This window comes from Aquarana catesbeiana, linkage group LG11, assembly GCF_042186555.1.
Source record: "Aquarana catesbeiana isolate 2022-GZ linkage group LG11, ASM4218655v1, whole genome shotgun sequence".
In the NCBI taxonomy this organism is placed as follows: domain Eukaryota; kingdom Metazoa; phylum Chordata; class Amphibia; order Anura; family Ranidae; genus Aquarana; species Aquarana catesbeiana.
Genome location: NC_133334.1, coordinates 10,170,010 through 10,184,154, shown reverse-complemented (window position 1 = coordinate 10,184,154; position 14,145 = coordinate 10,170,010). Strand labels below are relative to the sequence as shown.

The 14,145-nt window shown below is 44.2% G+C and overlaps 1 protein-coding gene across 1 annotated transcript in view; it reads right to left on the bottom strand.

Annotated features, from left to right (window-relative positions):
* Window positions 1–572: 572 nt before the first annotated feature.
* The window catches only part of LOC141112909 (vomeronasal type-2 receptor 26-like), a 91,282-nt gene continuing 77,709 nt past the window's right edge, over window positions 573–14,145 (bottom strand). Inside the window, exons 5-6 of the mRNA XM_073606012.1 lie at window positions 9,500–9,623; window positions 573–1,498 (exon numbers count right to left, since the gene is read on the bottom strand). Of these exons, the coding sequence (XP_073462113.1) occupies window positions 573–1,498; window positions 9,500–9,623 (1,050 nt within the window). The remainder of the gene's footprint in view (window positions 1,499–9,499; window positions 9,624–14,145) is intronic.

Below are 14,145 nucleotides of genomic sequence, written 5' to 3'. Positions count from 1 at the left end.
CCAATCCTCCTCTTCTGGTGTCCTTCAGCGGCGCTCCTGGCTCCTCCTCTTCTCGACTGCCCCATTGGAGAGCTGCTCTCCCTCGGGGCACTTGTGCGGGCGCACTCACATTTCCTGCTACTGCATCCATTGACAGACAGCAGGACTTGGCCCCACCCCCCCGGTTCCCATGTCATTGGATTTGATTAACAGCAGCGGGAGCCAATGGCTGCACTGCTATCAATCTACCCAATCAGGGCCCGAGACACCGGCTGGGGCTGGTGTGCTCATCCCCATCGCTGGAAAGACAGGGTTCAGATAAGTAAAAGGGGGGCTGCTGCACCACAGGAGGTTTTTCACCTTAATGCATAGTATGTAAAACTTGAGGGTTTACAACCCCTATAATGCACTGAATGCACCTTCTGCTTTTACAACTCCTTTAATCTAACAGAATAAGAAAGAGACTTTAAGAGAATGGAGTCTGCAGCACTACATTTTATTCTAAGGGTGGCTGAATCCAAGTGAAGTTATTGGAAGAGAGGGATGGTGGATGAGGAGGGGTGGCAGGAACAAGTATGAACCATGATATGAACCTATTTGATATACCCAACTACTTTTTTTCTGTTGTCAAGCAAACTAATTTTCTTGTTCAGATTTGGTTTGCATACAATGATATAACATTTAGGATAAAATATGCATCCTAGCAGTCCAGCATTTGATGCCAGTATGGCAAAGATCTCTACAGCCACCATATATTTCCCTTTGGTGCTCAGATAGGCCGGGATCATGGCAATCCAGACACTGCAGAACACCAGCATGCTGAAGGTGATGTATTTGGCTTCATTAAAACTGTCCGGTAAAGTCCTGGCCAAAAAAGCTATAATAAAACTAACAGCAGCCAGGATCCCCATATATCCCAGGACAGAGAAGAACCCGATAACTGACCCTTCATTACACTGAACAATAATCCTTCCATGATAAGAATGTGTGTCCAGTTTTTGGTACGGTGGTGAGAGTGTTGACCAAAGAAGACAAATCAACATTTGGACAGAAGAACAAGTGACAACAACATAACTGGGCACTCTGCCCCCAATCCATTTTTGCCATCTACTTCCAGGTTTGGTGGCTTTAAAAGCAATGCAAACCACAAGAGTCTTGGCCAATATAGATGATTCTGCTACTGAGAAAAGGACTGCAAAAGTAGTTTGGCGTAGCTGGCAGGTTATATCCAAAGGGCGACCCAAGAAGAGGAACACACAGAGGAAACCCAACATGATGGAGACCAGAAGGACAAAGCTGAGGCTCTTGTTATTGGCTTTAACAACTGGTGTGTCACGAAACAGAATAAAAACTGCGATTATCAAAACTGTTTTTATGTGAAACAGAACAGAGAATGATATAGCAACAATGGTGATGGCCTCCATTCTGAAGGAAAGAAAGTCTTCCAGTCTGGGAATGCACAGATCCTTCTTCTCATTGGGCCACTCGTAAACCAGACATCTAATACAGTTTTCACTATCTAAAAAACATTTAAAAAAAAGAACATTTACACTTGTGCAATCAAGAACTTGATTAATTTTAATGAATTGACTTTATTTTATATGTATGTTAAAGTTGTTGTAAACCTCAGACATGAAATATGAGCAAAGCCTATCCCTCTATAGTGTGTGCTTGTCCCAATCCAGAACACTAAGTGGCATGTCTGTCTGTCCCCTTCCTCTGCTGTCAGCATGAGTCCCTTCTGACAAGTTTTCCTGACACCAAGAAAAATAGGTTGACAGGGGAGGGAGCTTCAGAGCACAGCCTGTGATTAACAGCCTCAGCTCTGTTCCTGTGTGTTGTGTGAAGGAGGGTGTATCTCTTCTCTCCAATCAGAGCTCTCCTCACTGAGCTCTGCAGAGTGTAATTTCAGCTCCCCGACCCCTGTTTTCTGAAACCTCAGACAAGCTGTAAAAATTCTCTGTGTATCACCTGAGGTCAGTCCCATCACTGAGTATATGGAAGGGTTTACAACCATTTTAATTTGTTCACAGACTTTTTTGATGTGAATTTAAAACAAATGCCCATTCTTATACATTTTTTGTTTTTTTTATGTACTGTATATATAATGTGGTAAACAGATCATCATGGCATTGGCTGTTCTTTAATCTGTTTATATTTGGCTCTGATAGGCAGCACTGACAGTTGACACTGGTGGTGAGGCACTGATGGGTAATGATTGGCAGCACTGGTGAGCACTGATAGGCACTGGTATGCGGCACTGATAGGCAGCACTGACAGGTGACACTGGTGGTGAGGCACTGATGGGCACTGATTGGCAGCACTGGTGGGCACTGATAGGTTGAACTGGTGGGCACTGATAGGTGGCACTGATGGGCACTGATAGGCACTGGTATGCAGCACTGATAGGCAGCACTGACAAGTGACACTGGTGGTGTGGCACTGATGGGCACTGATTGGCAGCACTGGTGGGCACTGATAGGTGGCACTGGTGGACACTGATAGGCACTGATTAGCAACACTGGCAGGCACTGAGGCAGGGGCCGATGTCCCTGTAATAGAAGCCAGTTACCGTCTTTCTTCTTCTCTCGCGAGGAGAAAAAAAGCAGATAACCGGCTTGGTTACTCCCATGATCAGCTGTTATTGGCTGACAGCTGATCACATGGTAAAGGACCCGCTGCGATTGGCCCTTTACTCTGTACTGTGATCAGCCGAGTCGGAAAGACGTGGCTATCACAGAGCGCATTGCTCGAGTGCCCCCTGGGCAGCATATCACTTGGCGTCCTTCCGGCACTGGAAGCCCATGCCGTAGCCATCATTCAGCTATAGTGGAAAGTGGTTAAAGAAATTAAAAGATAGGAAAAATGCACACAGCACTTTAAGCCGTATCCTCAGGGATGAGGGAATGGTGAAAGTCCGCAGCAATAAATTTAAGTTCATAAAACAGGCATTGTTATATACTCAATCTTGCAGCTCCAAAGGAACTGGAGGACATTCACCAACTATAGCAATGACAATAAAAAAGAGAAAGAAAGTGCACAGATCTGATGCAATAAGAAAGGTTTTGCCAGTTATTGATAAAAACAAAATGGCACTCACACTTTCCCACTTGGGACAGTAGCACATGAGGCCAGGGGTGAACAGTCCAACAGTGTGCCTTTAATCGACGTCACCAGGTACTATATAGAGCTGGACAGAGGGAAAACTGGATGCAGGGTCAGACATGCCAAGTCAGCAACGGATGATCAGATACAAGCATGAATGACAGGAAGAGAATGGTCAATATGCAGGCAGAGGTTGGCAACAGAATAACAGGCAGATATAACAAAGTCTTAAGGCAAGCCGAGGTCAGGACAGGTGAAAGCAAGCATGGTCAGGATAAGCCGGGTCAAACACAGGAAACAATATACAGGGCACACTAACAGGAACATAGATAAAGCTGCAGATCAGACAGCAATGCCCTTATATAGCCCATTTGGCGCCACTATTAATGGCTAACATGCGCTCATGCGCATAGTCGTTCGCACTTGCGAATATTTGCATGTATGCGCATGAGCTTTCGCCTGTGCCCGGCAAGACAGGCACCTGCAGGACCAGGTCTGCGCATGTGTATCTGTCTTTGCCTAGGAACTTCAGCTGTGCTATGGCCAGCACTTCCCTGACACATGGTCCCTTTACAGGGGACAGTTTTAAAGACATTGTTGAGTACTCAGGGGTTCTCACCCATGTAGGGTAAGGTGTTCCGGGGTAGTCTGGCTAGAGAGGACTGACTTTCAGTATTCTCTGAATTGCTAAATTCTTATTAGGGACCCTGCTTCAATAAGAAGTAAGGAGTGCCTGGTGTGCTCTTGGTGGGAGAATACATTTGCTTATTGAAAGTTTTGAAAGGAAATTCCAATACCTATAATTGAATAGTTTATAACTATTATTATAGTTTTTATTATTATTATTATTATTATTATTATTATTATTATTAATATTCTAATTAAATGATTACATTTATATATATATATATATATATATATATATATATATATATATATATATATATATATATATGTTCTTTTGGATCTCAAATTTTTGGATTTTCGTTCTTATTCTCAGATTTTCGTTTTTTTAGTTTTTCCGGATTTTGGTTCTTATTTTCGGATTTTGGTTCTTTCTAATTTTTAGATTTTCGAATTTCTGATTTTCGTTCTTTAGAATCTTCGTTCTTTTTTCGAAAATTCGTTTTCGGAAAAATTTGTTAAATGGTTTTCTGTTAATTTGCATGTTTCCGAATTAATGAATATGCTGAATTTTGACAAAGAACGAATTTGATTGCACATGTGTATATATATATATATATATATATATATATATATATATATATATATATATATATATATAGTGAGGATGGAAAGTATTCAGACCCCCTTAAATTTTTCACCCTTTGTTATATTGCAGCCATTTGCTAAAATCATTTAAGTTCATTTTTTTTTCCTCATTATTGTACACACAGCACCCCATATTGACAGAAAAACACAGAATTGTTGACATTTTTGCAGATTTATTAAAAAAGAAAACCTGAAATATCACATGGTCCTAAGTATTCAGACCCTTTGCTCAGTATTTAGTAGAAGCCCCTTTTGATGAGTCTTTTTGGGAAAGATGCAACAAGTTTTTCACACCTGGATTTGGGGATCCTCTGCCATTCCTCCTTACAGATCCTCTCCAGTTCTGTCAGGTTGGATGGTAAACGTTGGTGGACAGCCATTTTTAGGTCTCTCCAGAGATGCTCAATTGGGTTTAAGTCAGGGCTCTGGCTGGGCCATTCAAGAACATTCACTAGGTTGTTGTGAAGCCACTCCTTCGTTATTTTAGCTGTGTGCTTAGGGTCATTGTCTCATTGGAAGGTAAACCTTCGGCCCAGTCTGAGGCCCTGAGCACGCTGGAGAAGGTTTTTGTCAAGGATATCTCTGTACTTAGCTGCATTCATCTTTACCTCGATTGCAACCAGTCGTCCTGTCCCAGCAGCTGAAAAACACCCCCACAGCATGATGCTGCCACCACCATGCTTCACTGTTGGGACTGTATTGGACAGGTGATGAGCAGTGCCTGGTTTTCTACACACATACCGCTTAGAATTAAGGCCAAAAAGTTCTATCTTAGTCTCATCAGACCAAAGAATCTTATTTCTCACCATCTTGGATTCCTTCAGGTGTTTTTTAGCAAACTCCATGCGGGCTTTCATGTGTCTTGCACAGAGGAGAGGCTTCCGTTGGGCCACTCTGCCATACAGCCCCGACTGGTGGAGGGCTGCAGTGATGGTTGACTTTCTACAACTTTCTCCCATCTCCCGACTGCATCTCTGGAGCTCAGCCACAGTGATCTTTGGGTTCTTCTTTACCTCTCTCACCAAGGCTCTTCTCCCCCGATAGCTCAGTTTGGCCGGACGGCCAGCTCTAGGAAGGGTTCTGGTCATCCCAAACGTCTTCCATTTAAGGATTATGGAGGCCACTGTGCTCTTAGGAACCTTAAGTGCAGCAGATTTTCTTTTGTAACCTTGCCCAGATCTGTGCCTTGTCACAATTCTGTCTCTGAGGTTCTTCAGGCTGTTCCTTTGACCTCATGATTCTCATTTGCTCTGACATGCACTGTGAGCTGTAAGGTCTTATATAGACAGGTGTGTGGCTTTCCTAATCAAGTCCAATCAGTATAATCAAACACAGCTGGACTCAAATGAAGGTGTAGAACCATCTCAAGGATGATCAGAAGAAATGGACAGCACCTGAGTTAAATATATGAGTGTCACAGCAAAGGGTCTGAATACTTAGGACCATGTGATATTTCAGTTTTTCTTTTTTAATAAATCTGCAAAAATGTGTTTTTCTGTCAATATGGGGTTCTGTGTGTACATTAATGAGGAAAAAAAAATGAACTTAAATGATTTTAGCAAATGGCTGCAATATAACAAAGAGTGAAAAATTTAAGGGGGTCTGAATACTTTCTGTCCCCACTGTATATATAAAGTCACTCCTATTCACATTCACTTGGACACAGACAAACAAAGGGCTATTTCTTCAGAATAACAAAAGGTAGGAATCTGCAGCAATCCCTGCAATGTACATATAGTAGATCACCAAGAGAGGAGTCTTTTTTAATCAACAAAAATGGAGTTAATCTTTAACCACATAGCGACCAGTGCATGCACTTTTACGCCGACAGAATGGGCGTAGAGGTACTTCCCTTTAAATCTTCTGCCATGTGGTTGCGCGACCCTCTCGCAAGCTCCGTGACCGTGTCCGCGGGACCCACGGACTCGATGTCCGCTGGTGTCCCACGATCGTGTCACGGAGCATCTTCCCGTTCTTATGATATCATACTAGTATTCAATGATAACTAGTGACATAGCAGATAAATCCTCATGTGACCAAAAACATGTACAAGGTAGTAACAGCGAATGAAAGTGCAATTAACAGCTCCAATTAATAAATGAAGTACAGATGAGTGAACTAAATCTAAAGCTGGGCTTGTAAAACAATGCACACCAGGCACACAACAAGCAAACAGATAGACAAAGTGACTAGTGCAAACACGCATAAAATCCTTGTGACAAATGACTAAAAATGTCCAAAATTAAAGTGCACATATAGTAGTCCTCTTGAAGGGGGTGAGGTGACTGGAACAAATATACACAGTGATGTTTCCTCTTCGTGCAACACACCACACACTTATAAGTAGTGGCCCCTTACCTTCAGGTAATGGGGTAACAGCATAAACCAATATTAGGAATAACGGCCCTTTCTCCTGGTGCAGGGGCTAGATCCTTCCAGGTGACGGGGTACCAACATAAGACCAGTATATGGGGGCGACAACCTTTAGTCCTATAAACGATAGCCTCATACGGGAGCTCAGTCCCTCCACGGATATAGAGGGGGTCACCAATGAGAAAGAACAAAGGAAGGTCCCAAATAGTGTGATATTGTTGGCAACAAGCTGGGTTATTAGCATACAAAAATACTCACATTAAAAACAGATAAAACGATTCCTTAACTCAGACGAGCGGCGAGCTCGTATCACCAGTCAGCATAGAGTGCCTGTCCCGTTCCCGTTTTGAATCAGTGACGTGTCACTCGTAGCCACGCCCCCTGACCGTTAGAAACACTCCCTAGGACACACTTAACCCCTTCCTAGCCCCCTAGCCCCCTAGTGGTTAACCCCTTCACTGCCAGTGTCATTTTTACAGTAATCGGTGCAATTTTATAGCACTGATCACTGTAAAAATGATAATGGTGCCAAATATGTGTCAAAATTGTCCGATGTGTCCGCCATAATGTCGCAGTCACAATAAAAATCACAGATCGCCGCCATTACTAGTAAAAAAAAACCTTTAATAATAAAAATGCCATAAAACGAACCGCTATTTTGTAGATGCTATAACTTTTGCGCAAACCAATCAAAAAAGGCTTTTTGCGTTTTTTTTTACCAAAAATATGTAGAAGAATACGTATCGGCCTAAACTGAGGGAAAAAAAATGTTTTTTTATATATTTTTGGGGGATATTTATTATAGCAAAAAGTAAAACATAATGCGTTTTTTTCAAAATTGACGCTATTTTATTGTTTATAGCGCAAAAAATAAAAACCTCAGAGGTGATCAAATACCACCAAAAGAAAGCTCTATTTGTGGGGAAAAAAAGAACATCAATTTTGTTTGGGAGCCATGCCATACGACCGCGCAATTGTCAGTTAAAGTGACCCAGTGCCGAATCGCAAAAAACCCTCTGGTCTTTTGCCAGCCAAATGGTCCGGGGCTTAAGTGGTTAAAGGAGTTGTAAAGGCAGAAGGTGCATTCTGTGCATTAGGATAAAAAGCCTTCTGTGTGTAGCAGCCTCCCTCAGCCCCCCTTATACTTACCTGAGCCCCATCTCTCTCCAGCAATGTCCACAATTGCCTCAGTGGTCCTCCTGATTGACTGAAATGCAGCCCTTGGATCCTGCTGTTGTCAATCAAAGTCAGTTAGCCAATCAGGAGAGAGAGAGGGTGGGGACAAACCGAGACTCTGCGTCTGAATGGACACAGGGAGCTGTGACTCGGCTCGGGTGCCCCCATAGCAAGTTCCTTGCTGTGGGGGGCACTTTGGACAGGAGGGAGGGGCCAGGAGAGCCGAAGAGGGACCCGAAAAGAGGAGGATCCGGACTGCTCTGTGCAAAACCATTACACAGAGGAGGTAAGTATAACATGTTTGTTATTTTTAGAGAAAAAAAAAACAATACTTTACAATCACTTTAAAGCTTAACTCCAGGCAAACAGCTACATACACAGATGGAAGAGTTGTTTCTGTGTGTTTTGCTATAGACATTTTAAGTACATTCACTCTGCTGATTCTCTGTGTGTGTGTAAATATATACTGTACATATATACAGTATATACTGTATTTATCGGCGTATAACACACGCCCCAAGTTTAGGAGGGAATTTTAAAGAAAAAAACTTTTTAAGGAAAAAAAATTACATTTAAATACTCATCAATGCAGCCTTATCAGTGTCCATCTGCAGCCTTGTCGATGTCATTTGCAGCCTTGTCAGATCATTTGCAGCCTTGTCAGTGTCCATCTGTAGCCTTGTCAGTGTCCATCTGTAGCCTTGTCAGTGTCCATCTGTAGCCTTGTCAGTGTCCATCTGTAGCCCTGTCAGTGTCAATCTGTAGCCTTGTCAGTGTCCATCTGCAGCCTTGTCAGTGTCCATCTGCAGCCTTGTCAGATCATTTGCAGCCTTGTCAGTGTCAATCTGTAGCCTTGTCAGTGTCCATCTGCAGCCTTGTCAGTGTCCATCTGCAGCCTTGTCAGTGTCCATCTGCAGCCTTGTCAGTGTCACCTGCAGCCTTGTCAGTGTCCATCTGCAGCCTTGTCAGTGTCACCTGCAGCCTTGTCAGTGTCCATCTGTAGCCTTGCCAGTGTCATTTGCAGCCTTGCCCAATGACACTGCAGCCTTGTCAGTGTCACTGCAGTTTAAATAGGATGCCGCCGAGATACACAGAGCCGGTCCTGTGTATCTCGGCTCCTCTCGCAGTCCCGCCCAGTCCCGCCCTATGATGGACATAACACAGGTCCAATGGCGGGTCTGGGCATGACTGTGAGCGGAGCCGAGCACCGCCGATATACATACATAGCCGAGTGTGCTCGGCTAGCTCCGCTCACAGTCACGCTCAGTCCCTGTGTTATGTCCATCATAGGGCGGGACTGGGCGTGACTGTGAGCGGAGCTAGCCGAGCCTAGCCGAGTACAGTTGGCTATGTATGTATATCAGCGGCCGGCGCTCGCTCCTCCGCTCACAATTAGGGGGGGATCGGCAGGGATTGGTGTATAACATGCACCCACGATTTTCCCCTGATTTTAAGGGGAAAAAAGTGTGTGTTATATGCCGATAAATACGATATATATATATATATATATATATATATATATATATATTTATATTTATTTATATAAATATTCTGCATCTGTTAGAATCATCAATAATAATCCACTTCAACACACCAGATTTATTAGATATTTCACCCTCAGAACATGACACGCAGTTATAGCAGCATCGATGGATTCCAGCTTGTACAATAATTCGGCTCCCCGGCAAACATGTTTCTGAGCATTGAGATTTTGGAATCTGTTCAGAAAAAAACTGAAAAAGCATAAGATGAAAACTATACAACTATATATGTTATATACAATTGTGTGAAAAAGCGTTGGCCCCCTTCCTGATAATTTATTGTTTTGCACGTTTGTCCCACTTTAATGTTTTCGATCATCAAACAAATCTAAATATTAGCCAAAGATAACACAAGTAAACACAACATGCAGTTTTTAAAGGAAGGTTTTTATCATTAAGGAAAAACAAAATCCAAACCCACATGGCCCTGTGAGAAAAAGTGTTTTCCCCCTAAACCTAATAACTGGTTCGGCCACCCTTTGCAGCAAAAACTGCAATCAAGCGTTTGCGATAACTTGCAATGAGTCTGTTACTGCGCTGTGCAGGAATTTTGGTCCACTCATCTATGCTGGATTGTTGTAATTCAGCCACATTGGAAGGTTTTCGAGCATGAACCGCCTTTTTAAGGTCATGCCACAGCATCTCAATAGGATTCAGGTCAGGACTTTGACTAGGCCACTTCAAAGTCTTCATTTTGTTTTTCTTGAGGTCACGAACAGATGGCCGCACCTTACACTTCAGGAATTGTTGGTAGACAGCAGAATTCATGGTTCCATTTATCACAGCAAGTCTTCCAGGTCCTGAAGCAGCAAAACAGCGCCAGACCATCACACTACCCCAACCATTACTGTTGGTATGATGTTCTTTTTCTGAAATGCAGTGTTACTTTTAACCCAGTAATGTAATTGGACACACACCTTCCAAAATGTTCAACTTTTGTCTCGTCAGTCCACAAGGTATTTTCCCAAAAGTCTTGGGGATCATCAAGATGTTTTCTGGCATAACGGAGACAAGCTTTTATGTTCTTTTTGCTCAGCAGTGGTTTTCATCTGGGAACTCTGCCATGCAGGCCATTTTTGGCCAGTCTCTTTCTTATGGTGGAGTCATGAACACTGACCTGAACTAAGGCAAGTGAGGCCTGCAGTTTTTTGGATGTTGTTGTGGGGTCTTTTGTGACCTCTTGGATGAGTCGTTGCTGTGCTCTTGGGGTAATTTTGGTTGGCTGCCCAATCCTGGGAAGATTCACCACTGTTCCATGCGTTCGCCATTCGCCATGTATTCGCCATTTGTGGATAATGGCTCTCACTGTTGTTCGCTGGAGTCCCAAAGCTTTAGAAATGGCTTTATAACCTTTTCCAGACTGATAGATCTCAATTACTTTCTTTCTCATTTGTTCCTGAATTTCTTTGGATCTCGACATGATGTGTAGCTTTTGAGGATTGTTTGGTCTACTTCACTTTTGTCAGTCAAGTCTTATTTAAGTGATTTCTTGATTGCGAACAGGTGGGGCAGTAATCAGGCCTGGGTGTGGCTAGAGAAATTGAACTCAGGTGTGATAAACCAGAGTTAAGTTATGTTTTAATGGGGGGGGGGGGGCAAACACTTTTTTCACACAGAGCCATGTGGGTTTGGATTTTGTTTTCCCTTAAAGTGGAGTTCCACCCATTTAAAAGTCAGCAGCTACAAAAAGTGTAGCTGCTGACTTTTAATAATCAGACACTCACCTGTCCCAGGGTCCAGCGATGTGGGTGCAGGAAGCCTCGCTCCTCTCCCCCTCCTCTCTGAGGCACCGTGTTAGGTATCTGGTAGTTGAGCCCGAATGGTAGAAGGAGACCTCTCTTAAGCGCTGGTTCAGGAGCCACTGGAGTGGGGACAGTGGTCTCTTGAGCACAGTGGGTAGGAGTGCCTGATGTGGTTTATTGCGACGGCCAACACAGGAGCTAAGGAGACTTCCTTCGGGGAGGCTGTATTGCGGATGCAGAAGCGGATCCGTTAGCAGGCAGGTGAAGGATATTGCAGCAGCAGAACCTGGAGCTGGAAGAGCAGGTGGTGAGCAGCGTCACAGGACACAAGCAAAGCAGAGTCAAACAGTCCATATTGGCAGGAGATCAGGCAGGTATATGGCAGAAGGGATGATCACAGAATAGTCAGGCAGGCAGGTGTTCGGCAACAGGTAACAGTATATCAGCAAGGTCAGGCAGGCCGGGTCGGGTAGGAGATAGTAGAATAGTCAGACGGAGCCGGGTCAATAATAATAGTAACAACAGACAGGATTCAGGAACTCAGGTGCAGAGCTGCAGACGAACAGCACCTGATGGGAGTAACTGACACCTTTTTAAAGGGACTTTGGCGCCAAACAGCACTAGCGTGATCGGGCGGGCGCGCGAACGCGTGGAAGCGCGCCAGCGCCCCCCAGTGGGGAATTCAGCTGAATTGCTCTGGAAAAGCCTCTCGTGCACCTACGTGCACGCATGTTAGCCCGATGACCACCAACATGTCCCTGACATTGCCCCCTCCCAACGGGCAGCCTCCGGATGCCCAGATAACTCCTCTTCTCAGGATGAGCAGAGAAATAGGCCTGGATCAAACGTTCAGCGTGAATATTGTTATTGGGTTCCCATGAATTATTCTCCGGACCATACCCTTTCCATTTGATCAAGAACTGTACCTGCCCCAATCTCTTCCTGCAATCGAGGATAGCCTCCACCTCATATTCCTCATTTCCGTCCACCAAGACAGGTTCGGGGACCCTGGTGCCCCTATTAGGGAAGGGATCGGTTACAGCAGGCTTCAATAATGACACATGGAACACAGGATGGATTTTAAGTGAGTCAGGTAAACACAGTTCATAAGACACTTTGTTAATCTTCTTTTTTACCGGAAAAGGCCCAATAAACTTAGGAGCAAGCTTCTTGGAAGGACAAGCTAGTTTAATATTATTGGTAGACAGCCATACCTTATCACCAATCTGCAGATTTAGATCTCCTCTTCTCTTTTGATCGAAGATCCTCTTACTGTCTGCTTGTGCCTTGGATACCGCTTCCTGTAGCATCCGGTTGTTGTGACTGAGGAACTGTACTGTGTCCTGGACCGCTGGAACTGGGGACTCTGGAAGAAAATCTGGTAAGAAAGACACATGAAAACCATAATTGGCAAAAAACGGGGACTGACCCGTGGCAGAGTGGCTAGCATTATTATAAGCGAATTCTGCTAGAGGTAGTAGGGACACCCAATCGTCCTGTACAAATGAGGTAAAGCACCTAATGTATTGCTCTAGCGTTTGATTTGTCCGTTCAGTTTGCCCATTTGTTTGGGGGTGATACGCTGAAGACAGGGCTAATTCAATTTTCAGTATTTCACATAGGGCTTTCCAGAAGCGTGAAGTAAACTGCACCCCCCTATCGGACACTATATTTGCAGGAACTCCGTACAGCCTGACGATCTCCTTGATGAACACACGGACAGTCTCTACAGCAGAAGGTGTCCCCTTTAAGGGCAGAAAGTGGGCCATTTTAGACAGACGATCGACGACCACGAAGATCGCCGAACATCCTTCTGAGCATGGTAATTCAACAATAAAGTCCATTGCTATCATCCTCCAGGGCCTATCTGGTATGGGCAACGGCCTCAACAGTCCCCAAGCTCGGTTCCTGGAAGTTTTATTTTGAATGCAAACAGAACAGGAGCTGACGTACTTTCTGCAAAATTCTTTCATGTTAGGCCACCAGAACGTGTGTTGCACGAGTTTAAGGGTCTTACGGACCCCAAAATGTCCTGCAAGTGGGTGATCATGCAACAAAGTCAGCACTTTGACTCGGATGTCTTCTGGCACAAATATTTGACTTCCTTTCCATAATAACCCATCTTGGGATGCTAAAGCAAGTCCCTGAAGACTTGAGGGTTCTGGTGATGCTTCTCTGATCAAGGACAGGATGTCCATCTGAAGGAGTAAGAAAGTATTTGCTGGCAGGATGGTGTCGGGTACAGAAGGTTCTTTGGGATGATCAAACATGCGCAACAGCGCGTCTGGTTTTACGTTCTTGGTTCCTGGCCGGTAAGTAATATGAAAACAGAAACGTGTGAAAAATAGGGCCCACCGGGCTTGTCGAGGTTTCAGTCTCTTAGCAGATCTTAAATATTCGAGGTTCTTGTGATCTGTATATATTAGAACCGGATGGACTGCACCCTCCAACAAATACCTCCACTCTTCTAGTGCTGCCTTGATGGACAGTAATTTTCGGTCACCCACATCGTAATTTCGCTCAGCCGGCGAGAGTTTCCTGGAGAAAAATCCCACAGGGTGCATCAGATCCTTGTTACCCTGTCGCTGAGAGATGACTGCACCCACGGCCACTTCGGAAGCATCCACCTCCAGAATAAAAGGTAGGGATGGGTCAGGATGGCTGAGAATTGGAGCTGAGGTGAAACGCCTTTTCAATTCTTCAAAGGCCTCCTGAGCCTCTGAGCTCCAGTGAAAGCGACAGTTCTGCTTGGTTAACTGCGTGATAGGTGAAATAATGGCGGAGAATCCTTTAATAAATTTTCTATAGAAATTTGCGAATCCGATAAAGCGCTGCATGCCCTTCTTGTCCAGAGGAGCTGGCCAATCTAGCACAGCGGACACTTTTTGAGGATCCATTTTAATGCCGGTAGGGGAGATCACTAGCCCCAAAAACTGAATGTCCCTTTGTTCGAATTC